The sequence below is a fragment of the Balaenoptera physalus genome, assembly GCF_965194825.1.
Source record: "Balaenoptera physalus genome assembly, chromosome: 14".
NCBI lineage: Eukaryota > Metazoa > Chordata > Mammalia > Artiodactyla > Balaenopteridae > Balaenoptera > Balaenoptera physalus.
In genome coordinates, this window is record NC_138893.1 from 88,047,129 (window position 1) to 88,065,547 (window position 18,419).

General features: G+C 38.9%; 1 protein-coding gene across 8 annotated transcripts in view; it reads left to right on the forward strand.

The window, feature by feature from the left end:
- Nucleotides 1–18,419, forward strand: part of PBLD (phenazine biosynthesis like protein domain containing) — a 43,446-nt gene that overhangs the window by 1,407 nt on the left and 23,620 nt on the right. For 3 of the 8 annotated variants that reach the window (XM_082424591.1, XM_082424589.1, XM_082424596.1), the window contains exons 2-3: nt 3,950–3,994; nt 15,987–16,133. In XM_082424591.1, coding sequence (XP_082280717.1) covers nt 16,050–16,133 — 84 coding nt within the window. In that variant the 5' untranslated portion in view covers nt 3,950–3,994; nt 15,987–16,049. Of the gene's footprint in view, nt 1–65; nt 229–3,949; nt 3,995–15,986; nt 16,134–18,419 lie in introns of those variants that run through there. The other 5 variants (XM_082424593.1, XM_082424594.1, XM_082424590.1 and 2 more) reach the window with 3 other exon arrangements.

Consider the following 18,419-nt stretch of genomic DNA (forward strand, 5'->3'; position numbering starts at 1 on the left):
TAAAGGCCCCGCCCTTACCTCAGCGTCACCTGCGTGGAAACGGAGCCACGTGGTTTGGCCGCCAAACGCGGGGAGGGCTTTTCTTGTCCACCATGTTTGCATTATGCGGTAAAAATAGTAGGGCTTCTCAGCTGGGAAGATACAAGAGTGTCCACCAGGCCCTGATTTGGGTTCTCGGGCTGGGGCTCCTTCCCCCGGCTTTGGCACTGCCGGCCCAGCCGCCCCAACGTGAGCCTCGTTGGGGGCGGGGGGGGGATGTTCATGATTGAAGTTTTCCTGCAGATCACTCCTCGCTTCCTCTTCTCGCTTTCTCATTCTCTCTTGCTTTTAATGTCTCCCATTTTGTAATCTCAGTGACCCATCAGCCGCTTGCGGCACCCGATTTCTGGTTGTTTTCTGAATAGTGCTTTGCATTCTTGAAAATTGAGCGAACCAGTGACGCCTAATAAATAATTTTTGGTTGTGCTGGCTCGCATACCACCGAGGTTCCTAGTGACAGCTTTTAGGGAAAAACAAAAACAAAACCCCAAAAACAAGCAAGCCTAATTTCTGTAAGAAGAGTGGAGGGCAGTCCTGGTACCGAGATCAATGCAAGTTAAAGTGCAAACGAAGGAACGTATGTCAAATGCGAGGGAGAGAAGGAAATGAGTTCGAGTACACGGATGTTCCCGAAGGTTGCAAATGTGGACGAACCTAAGTTGTACACCTTCAGTATCCAAAGACTTTGTACTTGGTACTACAGGCACTAGGAAGCCCGTCGAGAGTGGGATGAGGGGGCGCAAGGGGTATTAGCAGTGGAGAAGCTTGAATAATTTTTCCTTCATGAGGTTTGCAGTGTGTAGGGTGGAGACAGGAGGTCAGTTACCGTCATATAATGGAAACTTCCATTTCGTGGCTTTAATTCATCCTCAAACCTGCGTAAGACAAGTGTGCGACAGTAAGAATTGTCTGGGTCATAATGCCCTACTGTCTTTCTTGAGACCATTCCCTCAAAATAACCCTTAGAGAAAGGGGGAAGGGACAATGTCATCATTTACAAGAGATAGAAAAACGAAACTGGATAGTGCAATAACGATAGCTCACAATTATTGAGAGCTTGCTTGAGCTAGGTGCTGTGCTCAATTCACTGACTCTTTATAACCCTGAAAAATAATTATTATCCCCGTTTTACAGATGGTATGCCTGAGTTCTAGAGAAATGTAAAAAGTTGCCCAAGGTCACACACCTAGTAGCAGAAGCTAGGATTTAAACCCAAGTGGTTTTTACTCCAGGGGCTTAGGGTCTTAAAGCACTATGTACCTACCTGGAGATGTAAATAACCTTTAAGGGAACAAACATCATTTTAGGCAAATTGGAGTTACTTCTATTTTTTAAGATTTTTTTTGATGTGGACCATTTTTAAAGTATTGAATTTGTTACAATATTGTTTCTGTTTTATGTTTTGGATTTTTGGCCCCAAGTCATGTGAGATCTTAGCTGCCTGACCAGGGATCGAACCCGCACCCCCTGTATTGGAAGGCGAAGTCTTAACCACTTGACTGCCAGGGAAGTCCCCAAATTGGAGTTATTTCTAACTAACACTGCAGTTAGCATCTCTGGAGACCTGCAGTTAACGGTTTATTGGCTGGAGACTTTTGAACAGGACTGAAACTTGATATCTTGGTGTCTGACACTGTGAGGGGGTCGGGGGAGCTTTCTTTCTTTTTTTTTTTTTTTTTTTCCTCTAATAATTGCTATATTAGTAAGACTCCAAGCTCCCGCTTCAGGTGGAGTTCTTCCCTGGATTCAAATTACATCACTACTTTATTCTTTCTGTCTTTCAACCTGATTTGGTAGATGGAATTCTGTAATCCCTTTTACCCCTTGCGTGAATTCAAACAATCTGTTTACTGCCTGAATGAGTTTGGCATTCTCTCCACATACTTTTATTGTTACGGGCCATAATCCTAAAATCATTCTTAAGACTTTTCACCACCAAACTGCAATGCTTTCTTTGTTTTTTCGTTTTTTTGGCCACATTTCTTTGTATTGGGCATTCTGCTGTTTGCCATGTGAATGCTTGGGAAGGACTTGAAATTAGCACATGCATTCCTTTGGCTTTTTTATTATTACAGCAAGTAGGAAGTTTCGAGTTTAAAAAAAAGTACGTTATATAGGGGTAAACTTAATTTTTATTTGGCTTCCTATTTTATTACTTTTCTCAAAAAAAAAATGTCTATCAACTATTCTCACTTGCAAGTTGAGTCCTGTAAGGCTTGGTGAGATTGGCTCACCATTGCTCCAGTGGTCCATACTGAATTGTTTCCAGATTGGTCTCTGTGGAAATGTTTCCATAGAGATGGTTAAAACTAAGGACTCCCAGCTGCTTTTTTTTTTTTTTCCTCTTTGTCTTCCTTTTCGTCATTTCAGTGCTTTCCTATTAGTACAGAGATCAGAGGGACCCTGCAGAGGGTCTTGTTAGAGGCCAAAATGAGAGAAGAGATGAAAAAGGAGAAGGAAATAGAAGTACCCACATGGCCCAGAGGAAAACAAGACAGCTAACACGTGATCCTGATTATACCACCAGGATGAAGGGAACAGGAAAATTCCATGCAGAGCCTGAAAAAAAAAGAAAGAGAAATTGAAAGAGACTGTACTCTTTTGGGGGAGAGAAGGCATATTAACTAAAAATTGGCTAAGATAGTTGTTCACATACCCCCACTGGCATTCTGAAATAACATAAAAACTGGATTACAATATTTTTGTCTACAGGCAAATCAAATAAGCTAAAAATGTAACAAACCCACAAATAAGTTTCTAGGAGTGTGTCTAATTAAGGTAGTTAATGCCTTTTGAACACTAAATCTGTCTTACTAAGGTTTTGTGAAATGCTTGTTCTTTGATTTATATCATATATATCTATTCTCTTTAGAAAGCAGTAGTCTTCTCCATCATAATTCAAAATTATTTCTCAAGACAAGACTTAATTACAGTTTACATTCTTGATACTTTTTTGTATCTTCAAGTCACCCTAGTGTTCATTCTGGGATTAGGGAAGCCAAAAGGTCTCATCCAATTGGAATAATTATACACTAAGTAAATAAATTGCAACTTAGAAGGAAAAAAGCACCTAGCACACTTTCTCTAATTTTTGAAAATAATTAAAAGTGTTGAACATTATTTCTGTCCCAGTGGATTGCTGTGACGAACAGGGAAAGCAGCTACAAAAGATAGCTACTTAAGGAATTTAAATCAAACTATTGTACTGCTTTTAATATTTTATAAGCACATTGATAACTTAGAAAACACTGTACCGTTAAGAGTAACAGACCATTCCCCTCTCCCCCCACACATGATTTTAAGCTTCTGAGTGGTAGATAAAAATATGTTTTTTCATATATGTACCTGTGCCTCTTAGTGTACAAATAACTATGGTTATATCAGGGGTGGAGGCACTTTAAGTAACTAATTTTCACCACAGTCTAGCAAAGAAGGCCCAGCAGAGATGATGAGCTCTTAAACTAGAACAGTGGTACTGGGATAGATATAAGAGGATGTCTTTGAGATATTTAGGAGCCATTATCAGCAGGATTTAGTGATTGATTAGAGAAGCTGTGGATGGATGAGTAAAAAGTCAAGGATGAGTTACTTTTGGTTTAGGGTTTGTTGGTGGGGATAGTAACTGACAGAGAATACAGGACTATTGAGTATACGGATTTTGAGGTGCCATACACAATCCAAGTGGATGTGTCTAGTAGGAAATTAATACGTGCTAGGATATATAGCTGGCATTCATCAATGTATATTTTGCTTTTACATTCTGATAGTTTAGGGAGATAGGCTCAGGCTAGGTAAATTTGGTCTAGCATCTGTTGTTAAAACTGAAATGAGAACTTATTAACTTACAATGAGGAATAATGAGAAATATAATTCAAACAGACTGACTGCATCTTGTCCCTATGTTTTGCAGTAGCTGCTTCTGAATATTATATATAAAAAAATTATACTTTACAAGGTAAGTACCAGGGTTGTAATATACAGCATGATGACTATAGTATACAGCATGATGGCTATAATTAACACTACTATATGATGTATGAAAGTTAAGAGAGTAAATCCTAAGAGTTCTCATTACAAGGAAACATTTTTCTTTTTTTGCTTTCTCTTTTTATTGTATTTATAAGAGGTGATGGATGCTACCTATACTTACTGCAGTAATCATCTCAGAATATATGTAAGTCAAACTATTATGCTATGTACCTTAAACTTACACAGTAATGTATGCCAATTATATGTCAGTAAAACTGGAGAAAAAAAGAAATCATACTGTATTACTTAGTATTGCTGTTAACAAATTACCCTAAAACTTAGCAGCTTAAAACAACAGACTTTTATTATTTCACTGTTTCTGTGGGTCTGAAACCTGAGGGCAGCTTAGATGGGTGCCTCTGGCTCAGAGCTGCAATCAAAAGTGTCAACTGGGGGCTTCCCTGGTGGCGCAGTGGTTAAGAATCCGCCTGCCAATGCAGGGCACACGGGTTTGAGCCCTGGTCCGGGAAGATCCCACGTGCCGCGGAGCAACAAAACCCTTGAGCCACAACTACTGAGCCTGTGCTCTAGAGCTTGTGAGCCACAACTACTGAGCCTGTGTGCCACAACTACTGAAGCCTGTGCGCCTAGAGCCCGTGCTCTGTAACAAGACAAGCCACCGCAATGAGAAGCCCACACACTGCAACAAAGAGTAGACCCCGCTCGCCGCAACTAGAGAAAGCCCATGCGCAGCAACAAAGACCCAACGTGGCCAAAGATAATAAATAAATTAATTAAATAAATTTTTAAAAAAAAGTGTCAGCTGGGCCTGCAGTTACTCAAGGCTCAACTGATGGAAGATCTGCTTCCAAGCGCCCTTACATGGTTATTGGCAGGCCTCAGTTTTTTTGGGTTTTTTTTAATGATTTAAAAATTTTAGAATAGTTGTAGGTTTACAAAAAAGTTGCAAAGATAGTATGAAGAGTTCCTGTATACCTCTCACTCAGCTTCCTTTGTTGTTAACATCTTACATTCTATGGTACGTTTGTCACAAGTAATGAACCAGCATTGGTCCACTGCTATTAACTAAACTCCACACTTTATTTGGGGTTCACTCGTTTTTCTGTAACATCCTTTTTGTGTTCCAGTATCTGATCTGGGATGCTAAATTACATTAGTCAACATTCTCCTTAGCATCCTCTAGTCAAGTACTTTGTAGAATATCCTTCAGTTGGAATTTCTCTGATATCTTTGCCATGATTAGACAAGAGTAATGTGTTCTTGGGAAGAAGACTACAGAAGTAAAGTGCCATTCCCATCACACCATATCAAAAGTATATGCTGGCAACATGACTTATCACTGATGGTGTTACCTTTAATCACCTGGGTGAGGTAGTGTTTGCCAGATTTCTCCACTGTGAAGTTGCTTTTTATCCTCTTCCTATGGTCTACTCTTTTGGAAACAAGTCACTGAGTGCACCCACACTAAAGGGGTATTTAAACTCCATCTCCTGGAAGCCACTGCAAGGAGAAGTCTGCGCATGTCGACCAAGAGTAGCCCCCACTCTCTGCAACTAGAGAAAGCCCGCGCGCAGCAGCGAAGACCCAACGCAGCCAAAAATAAATAAATAAATTTATATAAATAAATAAACTCCATCTCTTGGAAGAGAGAGTAGCTAGATAAATTATTTGATATTATTCTGTAAGGTTTTTCTTTCTTTCATTCTTTCATCTTTTATATATGTCAGTACAGACTCACGGATATTCATTTTGTACTTTGGGTTATAATCTACTACATTACTAATTTTGTTGCTCAAATTGTTCTTGCTTAGGCCACTGGGAGCACTTTCAGGTTGGCTTCTATGTCCCTTTGACATGCCCCTATCCTTTTTATTTTTTGAGACTGCCTTACTTTCTGGTACTAGAAGATGCTGCAGGCTCATCTGGTATTTTCTTTACCCTGGCCCTAGAATCGGCCATTTCTCCAGGGAGCTTCACTTCCTTTTATTATTGGGGAATGTTGTTTAGTTTCCACATTTCCCAAATTTCCTTTTTCTTTTGTTATTAAAATATAATTTTATTCCATTGTGGTTGAAGGACACACTTTGTATGATTCCAGGCCTTTAAATTTATCGAGACTTGTTTTATGGGCTACCTAACATATGGTCTATTCTGGAGAATGCTTCATGTGCACTTGAGAAGGATGTGCTGTTTACTGCTATTGTGGGGTGTACTAGAGATGTCTGATAGGTCTAGTTGGTTTACAATGTTGTTAAATCTTCTTGTTGATCTTCTGTCTAGTTGTTCTATCCATTATTGAAACTAGGCATTGAAGTCTCCAACTATTATTGTTGATTTGTCTATTTCTTCTATTCTGTCAGTTTTTGCTTCATGTGTTTTGGGGTTCTGTTGTTAGGTGCATATACGTTTATAACTGTCATATATTCCAGATAGATTGATACTTTTATCATTATAAAATGTCATTCTTTGTCTCTAGTAACAAATATTGTCTTAAAGTCTATTTTGTTTGTGATTAGTATAGTCACTCCAGCTCTCTTTTGGTTATACTTTGCATGGCATATCTTTTCCCCATTTTTTTTACTTTCAACCTATTTGTGTCTTTGAATTTAAAGTTTGTCTCTTATAGAAAGTATATAGTTAGATCATGTCTTTTAAAAAAAAAATCCCTTTGGGGCTTCCCTGCTGGCGCAGTGGTTGAGAATCTGCCTGCCAATGCAGGGGACACGGGTTCGAGCCCTGGTCTGGGAAGATCCCACATGCCACGGAGCAACTAGGCCCGTAAGCCACAATTACTGAGCCTGCGCGTCTGGAGCCTTTGCTCCGCAACAAGAGAGGCCGCGATAGTGAGAGGCCCGCGCACCGCGATGAAGAGTGGCCCCCACTTGCCACAACTAGAGAAAGCCCTCGCACAGAAACGAAGACCCAACACAGCCATAAATAAATAAATAAAATAATAAAAATGTGCAAGTCAACCTTTTAAAAAAAAAAATCCCTTTGATGTGAATTTAGTCCATTTACATTTAATGTAATTAAGGTGGGGTTTAAGTCTGCCATTTTGCTATTTGTTTTCTATATGTCATGTCTTTATTGTTTCTCTATTCCTCCATTACTGCTTGCTTTTGTGTTAACTAGATATTATATATATATGAATATGAATATCTATAAAGAACATATGTATATGGCTATTATCAAAAAGAATACAAATAGCAAACGTTGGCAAGGATGTGGAGAAAAGGGAACCCTCATACACTGTTGGTGGGAATGGAAATTGGTGCAGCCACTGTGGGAAACAGTATGGAGGTTTCTCAAAAAACTAGAAATAGAACTACCATATGACTCAGCAGTTCAACTTCTGGGTATGTTTCTGAAAAAAACCAAAAATACTAATTTGAAAAGATACATGCATCTCAGCGTTCATAGCAGCATTATTTACAATTGGCAAAATATGGAAGCCACCTAAGTGTCCATCAACAGATGAATGGATAAAGAAGATATGGTATATTTATACAATGGAATACTACTCAGTCATAAAAAAGAATGAAGTTTTGCCATTTGCAACTGTGGGTGGACTTGGAGGGTATTATGCTCAGTGAAATAAATCAGACAAAGACAAATAAGTCAGACAAAGTTATCGCTTATATGTGGAATCTAAAAAATAGAACAAACTAGTGAATATAACAAAAAAGAAACGGACTCACAAATACAGAGAACAAACTAGTGGTTACCAGTGAGGAGAGGAAGGGGGGGACAATAATTTGGTTGATAAATGGTAAGTCATGATGATAAGATGAGAACTGTAAACTTTAACAGAAAAGTGAAAAATTTCCATCCAAAACAGTGGGTATTTAAACATAAATGTAGTTGAAGAAATCAGAACGAGTCTAAAAATATTTGAACAAAGGAAGTGTTTAGAGCTTCTGTTAAGTCTAGGAAATATGGGTAAAAGTAAACACAAAGTAGCTGAATGCCATATATATGTGTGTGTGTGTGTATGTGTGTATGTGTATATATATATATATGGTCTTAGTAGCTAAATGAAACTAATTTAAAAATAGATTTTCTTCCAAATTTTTATTTAAAAACTTATTTTACTTATAATTTGTAGTTCTTTTTTATACTCATTTTCTTTTCACCAGTAAGTAGACAGTGTTCAAGTACACTTTGAATGCCAGTCAGTGCTCTATTAGTAAGTATTTACATTTTCAAAGAACTAAACTGGCATTTATTAATGAGTATCCTTGTTTTGAGGCAGCAGTCATAAGCAAAAGCTAAGTGGATTCTTTTATGCTAACAGCTACAGAATAACAGAAATCAACTTTCTGTTGTCTGTAGCCACAGGAGACTGTAAACAAGCTAAGACAGTTACAGAGGGACAAATAAGCCTCAGTGTTCCTAGGCATACCCATGGGCAGGTTTAATGACTAAGCTATTTGAACAAGGGAGGTTTATGATTTCCCTACATTTACATGGTAAATGGAACCAAGATTAGAATTCAGGAAGGTGTCTACTGTGTTCTCAAAAACAAACCCAGTGGAACTCAGGGGAAGGTAGTGGGACAGGGAATTGTCAAATGGGATTTTAGTTTTTTCCGTACTATTTTATTGTTTATAACAAGTTTATATTCATATACTAATTTGATGATTAAAAACTAAAGAGTTAAAAAAGAGAAGTATGAGTAGTTGAGAAATCATATGAATTTATAAATGTATGTATTTATTTTTGGCTGCGTTGGGTCTTCGTTGCTGCACGCGGGCGTTCTCTAGTGGCGGTGAGCGGGGGCTACTCTTCGTTGCGGTGCGCGGGCTTCTCATTGCGGTGGCTTCTCTTGTTGTGGAGCACGAGCTCTAGGCACGCGAGCTTCAGTAGTTGTGGCATGCGGGCTCAGTAATTCTGGTGCATGGGATGCTCCACAGCATGTGGGATCTTCCCCGGCCAGGGATCGACCCCGTGTCCCCAGCATTGGCAGGCAGATTCTTAACCACTGCGCCACCAGGGAAGTCCCGAAATCATATGAATTTAGGTTTATGAGCTTGTACCCTCTGGGGGTAATTTATTTCTTTTTAACAGCATATTTGCTTGGCATTATTGAGGGACATGTGAAACCACTCTAGGTGTCCAAACGGAATGTCAATGAAACTAGAGAAGGATAATTTAAATTATTTGGATCATTTGAAAAACACAGTGCTGGATAGTTGCTCAGAGCCCTGCCTGATAGCTGCACCTGAGGACCAGCCATTTGACTGGATGCCAAAATTTGTGCAAGCCCATTTACTGGGTAAATAAAGGCAAGTTGCTCAAACTTTACCTGCCTCAAATTTTCTCTCAGCAATTCAGGGGGACGTTAAGCCTGCCTTTTCCTTATAGGAATGAAACCAAAATTAATTTTAAGGAGAGAGAGAGAGAGAGAGAGAGGGAGGGAGGGAGGGGAGGGAGGGAGGGAGGGAGGGAGAGAGAGAGAGAGAGAGGGAGAGAGAGAGGGAGGGAGGGAGAGAGAGAGAGAGGGAGGGAGGGAGAGAGAGAGAGAGGGAGAGAGAGAGGGAGGGAGGGAGGGAGAGAGAGGGAGGGAGGGAGGGAGAGAGAGAGAGAGAGAGATAGAGAAAGAGAGAGAGAGAGAGAGAGAGAGAAAGGACATCTTCAAAGATAAATTCTAGATTACATCCTCAGGGTAGAGGTGTATGGCTCATTCATGAGATTCTCTTCTCTCTCTGGTGCCTAGCATTGGAGTCTGCCTGCCACACAGTAGCTGTTGAACTGAACTTTGGATTTCTGAACCCACAAAGATAAAGAACAAATCATGAACATTGGCTCCAGCAGATCTTTATAGCCTTATCTCCACCCTCTCCTATCCTCTTGCCACATCTATTTCCATACTGAATTGCTTACCTTGGGATTAATCCATGCACTCTGCCCAAGATGCCTGTTCCCACCCTATGGAACTGCTGGACATTTTTTTGTGTATGTTTTTGGACCCATTCAAATGTCACCTCATCTCTGGAGCGCCCTCTGACTGTCTCCTGGGCAGAGTTATTGCTCTCTCCTTGTGTTCATAAGCATTGTATCTATATCTTTTTCTTTTATATTTTATAATTTTTACATTGGTCTCCTCACTGACTGAGAATACCTTGACAGAGAGTTAGTGACTTGTTCATCATTTTATCCCCCAAATCTAGCATGTGCCTGGTGTTTAGGAAATACACAGTAATTTTTGAAAATTAAATTGTTAATGTGAACCCTATGTTAAGCATAATTGGTTACCATAGAGCACAAACAGGAATATTAATCAATTAAATTAAATGAATAAAAATACTTTTTCTACCCTTTGAGAATAAAAATTAAATTTAAAAAATACATTTTAGAAAGACAGTTTTAATACATTTATGGTGTTAGAAACTTCATGCTCTTTTTGTAGTGAATCTCCAAGTACGGCATCAGCAGCACCTGGGAACTTGTTAGAAATGTAAATTCTTGGGCCCCACCTCAGACTTATGAAATAAAAAATTCTGGGCATGGAGTCCGGCAATTTGTGTTTTAATACATCCCCACAGGTGATTCTGATGAATGCTAAAATCTGAAAAGCACTGTTCTAGAACAAATAAAAATGCTTAAGAAACTTTCACACTTGACCAAGAACTCTTTTTACTTAATCAGAAATCTTGTTTAGTTTTCATACATAGTACAGTTATTTAGTGTTTCTTGTACCAGGGTCCTTTGTATTCTTGAGTGTCTGTAAATTCTAAGAGAATTTTTAAACTCTTGAGTTTTCATTTCAAAGATGGTCTAAAGTATTTTAACACTTAAGACAAAATTTCTCTTATGCAGTGGTAGTTTACAATTTCATGGAACTAAGATTTTAGTTCCTTAAGTAAGAGTTCCTCAAATTCTGGTCCTGGGATATATTCTAAGGCATGGTGGTTGACAACATGGACTCTGGAGTTAGACTATTTGGGTTCAAATTTAGTCATTGCCTAAATGTGTGACCTTGGGCAAGTTACTTAAAATTTCTGAGCCTCTGTTTATTCACCTGTAAAATGGAGATGGAGATTATAATAAGGATCTATCTCATGAGATGCTCTGAGGATTAAATGCTCTTAGAACCATGTCTAGCACATAATAAGTGCTCAGTAAGTATTTATTATTATTGTTCTTGGAAATTTGTGCAGCAGTTAGGATTTTGCTGGGCTGCAAGTAACAGAATACTGGATTGTGTTCATTTCCTATTGCTGCTATAACAAATTATCACAAATTTAGTGAGTAACAATAACACAAATTTATTATTTTATAATTCTGAAGGTCACAAATCCAAAATAGGTCTCACTGGGATAAAATCAATCTTGATCTGGGACTTCCCAGCCTCCAGATTGTGAGAAAAGAAATTCTGTTGTTTAAGCCACTCAGTCTGTGGTTTGTTATGGCATCCTCAACTAATCCAGATTTGTTCCTTCTAGAGGTTCTAGGGGAGAATTTGTTTCCTTGCCTTGTTCAATTTTTTTCTTTTTTTTTTTTTTTTTTGTGGCCATGCTCCATGGCATGGGGTCGGGGAACTTCCCTGACCAGGGATCAAACCCATGCCCCCTACATTGGGAGCACGGATTCTTAACCACTGGACCACCAGGGAAGTCCTACCTTATTCAATTTCTAGAGGCTACCTATATTTCTTGGCTTGTGTCTCCTTCCTCTGTCTTTAACCCAGCAGCACAGCATGTTCAAATCACTGCCTTGAACTTTTCTGCCTCCCTCTCCCACTTTTAAAGACCCCTGTGACGTTGAGTCCACTGGGATAATCCAAAATCTTATTTTAAGGTCAGTTGGAACTTCCCTGGTGGTGCAGTGGTTAAGAATCCACCTGCCGGGCTTCCCTGGTGGCGCAGTGGTTGAGAGTCTGCCTGCTAGTGCGGGGGACACGGCTTCGAGCCCTGGTCTGGGAGGATCCCACGTGCCGCGGAGTGGCTGGGCCCATGAGCCACAATTGCTGAGCCTGCACGTCTGGAGCCTGTGCTCCGCAACGGGAGAGGCCGCGATAGTGAGAGGCCCGCGCCACGCGATGAGGAGTGGCCCCCGCTTGCCACAACTAGAGAAAGCCCTCGCCCAGAAACGAAGACCCAACACAACCATAAATAATAAATTAAAAAAAAAAAAAAGAATCCACCTGCCAATGCAGGGGACACGGGTTTGATCCCTGGTCTGGGAAGATCCCACGTGCTGCAGAGCAACTAAGCCCGTGCGCCACAACTACTGAGCCTGTGCTCTAGAGCCCACAAGCCACAACTACTGAGGCCACGTGCCACAACTACTGAAGCTCGCATGCCCAAGAGCCCGAGCGCCACACCTACAGACTGCAACTACTGAAGCCTGTGCACCTAGAGCCCATGCTCCGCAACAAGAGAAGCCACCACAATAAGAAGCCCGCGCACCGCAATGAAGAGTAGCCCCCACTCACCACAACTAGAAAAAACCTGCGCGTAGCAAGGAAGACCCAATGCAGCCAAAGATAAAAATAAAATTAAAAAAAAAAGTCCTGCCTTCAAATGTTAAAAAAAAAAAAAAATCAGTTGATTAGCAACCTTAATCCCATATGCAACCTTAATTCCCTGCTGCCATGCAACATAGCACATTAACAAGTTCTTGGAATTAGAATGTGGACACCTTTGGCTACTTCGGCCATTATTTTGGCTACTTCGGCCATTATTTTGGCTACTCCATGGACTGACAATAGTTTGAACCTTAAGGATATTTGCTGTTTACCTAAGTCTGGAAGTAGGAGGGTCTAACATTGACTTAGCAGGTTAACTACATTGTAAAGAACCTATACTATTTCTTCCTTACCTAGTTTGTTAGCTTTTCCTCTTCATATTTGTCACCTCATGGTCAAAAGATGATCGTTGCATTTCCAGGCATCAGCAACATATTCAAGACAGGAAAAAGAGGAGGGGGAAAAAGAGGCTGTCCATTTTCCTTTCCCGTCTGCCCCTTTTATCAGAAAGCAAAAGATTGTCCCTAGAATCTCTCCAGCAATCTTGCTCTAAATGGGTCCTATGGCCATCTCTAGCTGCAAGAGGATCTGGAAGAGGGAGCATCTGGCATAGGAGAATGAAATAATACAGATTGGCTTAGACCATTTATGATACATTGATGGGGCCGGGTGCATTGCCTCCCCAAACAAAATCAGAGTTCTTTTAGAAAAAGAGAAGTGCAAGTATGTGTGTGGGAGGGGTGGGGTGGAGAGGGGTGGTTGTCAAACAGGCAAATGACATTGGATATTAGAGTCTTGGAGAATTTTTCCCTTTAAAGAATGTTTTCACTTGAGAAACAATGCAGTATTTCTAGAAGCCTGATAAAGTACTTAGTTGTAGAATTTTATTTTTCTGTACCAAATTAGAGCAAGAAAACAAGACTATCTGAAGAAACATTTTAAAAACATAAACATGTAATTTATGATCTCTATAGAAAAGTTAGACAGTCTTTTCAATATAAATTTTCTCATCCAATTGAACACATAGCTGATGGCTGAGACCAACAGGGCTGTAGTTCAATGAGGCTGAAAACTTGCTCCTTTTGGCAGACCTATGATTTCTGAAACAGTGTCAATTCTATTTATGAAAACTATGCTTCATTGTCAGAACTTTAATTTGTTTCTGGTATCTATTCAATTTTTCTAAAATAATAAAGGCAATCTATAATAAAATTTCCAAATAATTACATCAACAAACTGCAATGTACTGTCAATAATGGTGATGCTACTGAAATGTTGGCTGGCAGATGATACCATGTTGAGAAGCCCTAAGTATTTGCCAGTCAGTGTATGAAAGTTCAGTTGTGATGCATGCTCAGTATATTATTTACTTAATTCAATAAACATTTATTGTGTCAGGCACTGTTCTAGAAACTGAGATTTTAGTAGCAAAGAAAAACAGGAAGAGGTTCTGACTTTATGCTCTTTGCAGTCTGGTTAGAATAATCCAAGAAACACAAATGAAAATTCAAGGTATTTTAAAATCTATCAGATCACCAATGGTGGGGCATTCTCATATGCTAAGTTGATACACTCTTCCTGAAGATAAATTTAACTGTATGTGTAAGTTAAGATGTCTGTACACTTTGACCCAGGGATTTGGTTTTTGGGAATCTATTATAATTAAAGAATCAGAAATGCAGGCCAAGATTTACAGTCAAAAAATTTGATCACTACATTATCTTTACAAGTGAAAAATTAGAAATAAATACTCACCAAAGGGGAAATGGTTAAATAATTTATAACATATGCATGAGCCTATTGTAAATCTATTAAAACGATGTTTTTGAAGCATTTATACTCATTCTATACTGTTAAAAGGGTAAAAATTATTAAAAACTGTATATCTAAAATATTAATAATGTTATTGCTTGGAGGGCAAAAGGTGCAACCTTACTGAAGTTACTGAAGGGAGTCAAAAGGTACAAACTTCCAGTTGTAAAATAAATAAGTCCTGGGAATGTCATGTACAGCATGGTGACTATAATTAACAATAATGTATTACGTATTTGAAAGCTGTTAAGAGAGTAGACCTTCAAAATTTCATCACACACAAAAAAAACCTTTTTTTGTAACTTTGTATGGTGATGGATTAACTAGGTAGTTAATGATTGTGGTAGATCATTTCCCAATATATAAAAATATCGGATCATTATGTTGTACACCTGAAAGTAATACATCAATTATATCTAAAAAAAAAAGGCAGAAAAAAGTAGGCATTTGGCAAGAAAGTTAAGCAAAACACTTGTATAATAAATTAAACACAAAGAAAAGAAAAAGAAACCTGTAGGCCTGGGAGCTGCCTAGTGGGCTGGTGCCAGGTGTGGCCACCAGCAAGGCGTCCCACTGTTATTCACCTTAATCTTGAGAACAAGAAATACATGTTAGGATAGGTTAATTTCTTTTAGATTTAAACAAAGCACCTCCTAATTTGCTGAATTTTTTAAAAGTTCTATAACTTTGGGAGGGAAGAATCCCTCCATGCCTATGACAAAACCCATGCTTTCTAGTAAAGCAAAGGAAACACTGAGAATGTTTAACAGAATTTCTCTCTGTAGGGCATGAGAATACAGGAGATCCCCTCCCCACCCTGCTTTTCTATATTTTACAGGTTTTCAGTAAAGAGAAAGTGTTATAATGAAAAGCTTTATTTTAACAAATCTATATCATGAGTTAAAAAGTTTCCATCTGCAGATTTATAAAATAACACAAAATTAAAGCATGAGGCTCCTTTGACTATGTTAAGTCCAAAAAAAGTTATTGCTGATTTACATGGTTATGAGTCACTTTTGGATTTTCCAAGCTTTTTAAAATGGGCATTTTAAAAATATATAAATTTATTTTTGGCTGCGTTGGGTCTTTGTTGCTGCACACGGGCTTTCTCCAGCTGCGGCGAGCGGGGGCTACTCTTCTTTGCAGTGCGCGGGTTTCTCTTCATGCAGAGCACAGGCTCCAGGTGCACGGGCTTCAGTAGTTGTGGCACACGGGCTTAGTTGCTCCGCGGCGTGTGGGATCTTCCCGGACCAGGGCTCGAACCCGTGTCCCCTGCATTGGCAGGAGGATTCTCAACCACAGCGCCACCGGGGAAGCAATAATGGGCATATTTTTTATAATTAGAAAAAATGCGTTATTTTAAAAGCGCAGTAATATTCATTGGGAAACTATAAGCAACATATATGCCCCTTGAAAATTTCATGCACTTCATTAAAAACATAGCCTAATGTAGTTTTGACTACTCTAAGAATATGATTATGTTGTTAAGTATATGTACACTATGAAAAAAATATTCTATTAATCCAGTATTTTAAAACAAATTCAATTTAGAGGCTTAAAATCAGAGGATCACTTTAAATGTAGGTGTGTTAGAATAATTGCTTGACTTTGTACCTGGAAAATGCTAGTTGCTTCTGTACAACAAGTAAAACATTAACTTTTTGATATTTTGCAGCAACAAGCATGAAAGCAGGCTACCAGCAATTTTGAGAGCTTGCAGAAACAGCTTGCAAGGAAAATGAAGCTCCCTATTTTCATAGTAGATGCATTCACAGCAAAAGCATTTCATGGGAATCCTGCTGCTGTTTGCCTCCTAGAAAATGTAAGTAGTATTTTGTTTTGAAGTGCAGTGCCTCAAATCCTAGATTCCTGTAGAACCAAGTATTTCCTAAAAAAAAAAAAAAAAAAAAAAAATCAGACCCACCTAGCTGTGCACCTCTCTGGTTTGTGTTCTTTGTCAAATGGTATCAGCGATGTTCATGTCTGCAAGTTGATTTTGACCAAATCATATGATGAGACTGCTTACACCTAGATGCTTAGGTCTAGAGAAATGAAGATTCATGTAAAGAAGAAATAGAGCCAATTAAAAAAAAAGTGGGGGGGGCGGATTTCCCTGGTGGTCTGGTGGTTGAGACTCCCCCCCACCAAAAAAAAAAGAACTGGAGCTCCTTGTAGCCTCTGTGTTTTCATTTAGTTAGCACCAAATGGGGAGGAGAATGAAATTAGATGAGTTTTATGTGACTGGACATGGCTGATACTACATTTAGCTTAAAAGATTCTAGCTGGATATTTTTTTTTTTCTTTTTTTTTTTTTTGCTTTAGTTAGAGTACATTTATATCGATTTTTTTTTTTGTTTTGTTTTTTTATACTGCAGGTTCTTATTAGGCATCAATTTTATACATATCAGTGTATACATGTCAATCCCAATCGCCCAATTCAGCACACCACCATCCCCACCTCACCGCAGTTTTCCCCCCTTGGTGTCCATATGTCCATTCTCTACATCTGTGTCTCAACTTCTGCCCTGCAAACTGGCTCATCTGTACCATTTTTCTAGGTTCCACATACATGCATTAATATATGATATTTGTTTTTCTCTTTCTGACTTACTTCACTCTGTATGACAGTCTCTAGATCCATCCACGTCTCAACAAATGACTCAATTTCGTTCCTTTTTATGGCTGAGTAATATTCCATTGTATATATGTACCACCTCTTCTTTATCCATTCGTCTGTCGATGGGCATTTACGTTGTTGCTTCCATGACCTGGCTGTTGTAAATAGTGCTGCAATGAACATTCGGGTGCATGTGTCTTTTTGAATTACGGTTTTCTCTGGGTATATGCCCAGTAGTGGGATTGCTGGGTCATATGGTAATTCTATTTTTAGTTTTTTAAGGAACCTCCATATTGTTCTCCAGAGTGGCTGTATCAATTTACATTCCCACCAACAGTGCAAGAGGGTTCCCTTTTCTCCACACCCTCTCCAGCATTTGTTGTTTGTAGATTTTCTGATGATCCCCATTCTAACAGGAGTGAGGTGATACCTCATTGTAGTTTTGATTTGCATTTCTCTAATAATTAGTGATGTTGAGCAGCTTTTCATGTGCTTCGTGGCCGTCTGTATGTCTTCTTTGGAGAAATGTCTATTTAGGTCTTCTGCCCATTTTTGGATTGGGGTGTTTGTTTCTTTGATATTGAGCTGAATGAGCTGTTTATATATTTTGGAGATTAATCCTTTGTCCGTTGATTCATTTGCAAATATTTTCTCCCATTCTGAGGGTTGTCTTTTCGTCTTGTTTATGGTTTCCTTTGTTGTGCAAAAGCTTTGAAGTTTCATTAGGTCCCACTTGTTTATTTTTGTTTTTATTTCCATTACTCTAGGAGGTGGATCAAAAAAGATCTTGCTGTGATTTATGTCAAAGAGTGTTCTTCCTATGTTTTCCTCTAAGAGTTTTATAGTGTCCAGTCTTATATTTAGGTCTCGAATCCATTTTGAGTTTATTTTTGTGTATGGTGTTAGGGAGTATTCTAATTTCATTCTTTTACATGTAGCTGTCCAGTTTTCCCAGCACCACTTATTGAAGAGACTGTCTTTTCTCCATTGTATATCTTTGCCTCCTTTGTCATAGATTAGTTGACCATAGGTGCGTGGGTTAATCTCTGGGCTTTCTATCTTGTTCCATTGATCTATGTTTCTGTTTTTGTGCCAGTACCATATTGTCTTGATTACTGTAGCTTTGTAGTATAGTCTGAAGTCAGGGAGTCTGATTCCTCCAGCTCCATTTTTTTGCCTCAAGACTGCTTTGGCTATTCGGGGTCTTTTGTGTCTCCATACAAATTTTAAGATGATTTGTTCTAGCTCCGTAAAAAATGCCATTGGTAATTTGATAGGGATTGCATTGAATCTGTAGATTGCTTTGGGTAGTATACTCATTTTCACAATGTTGATTCTTCCAATCCAAGAACATGGTATATCTCTCCATCTGTTGGTATCATCTTTAATTTCTTTCATCAGTGTCTTATAGTTTTCTGCATACAGGTCTTTTGTCTCCCTAGGTAGGTTTATTCCTAGGTATTTTATTCTTTTTGTTGCAATGGTAAATGG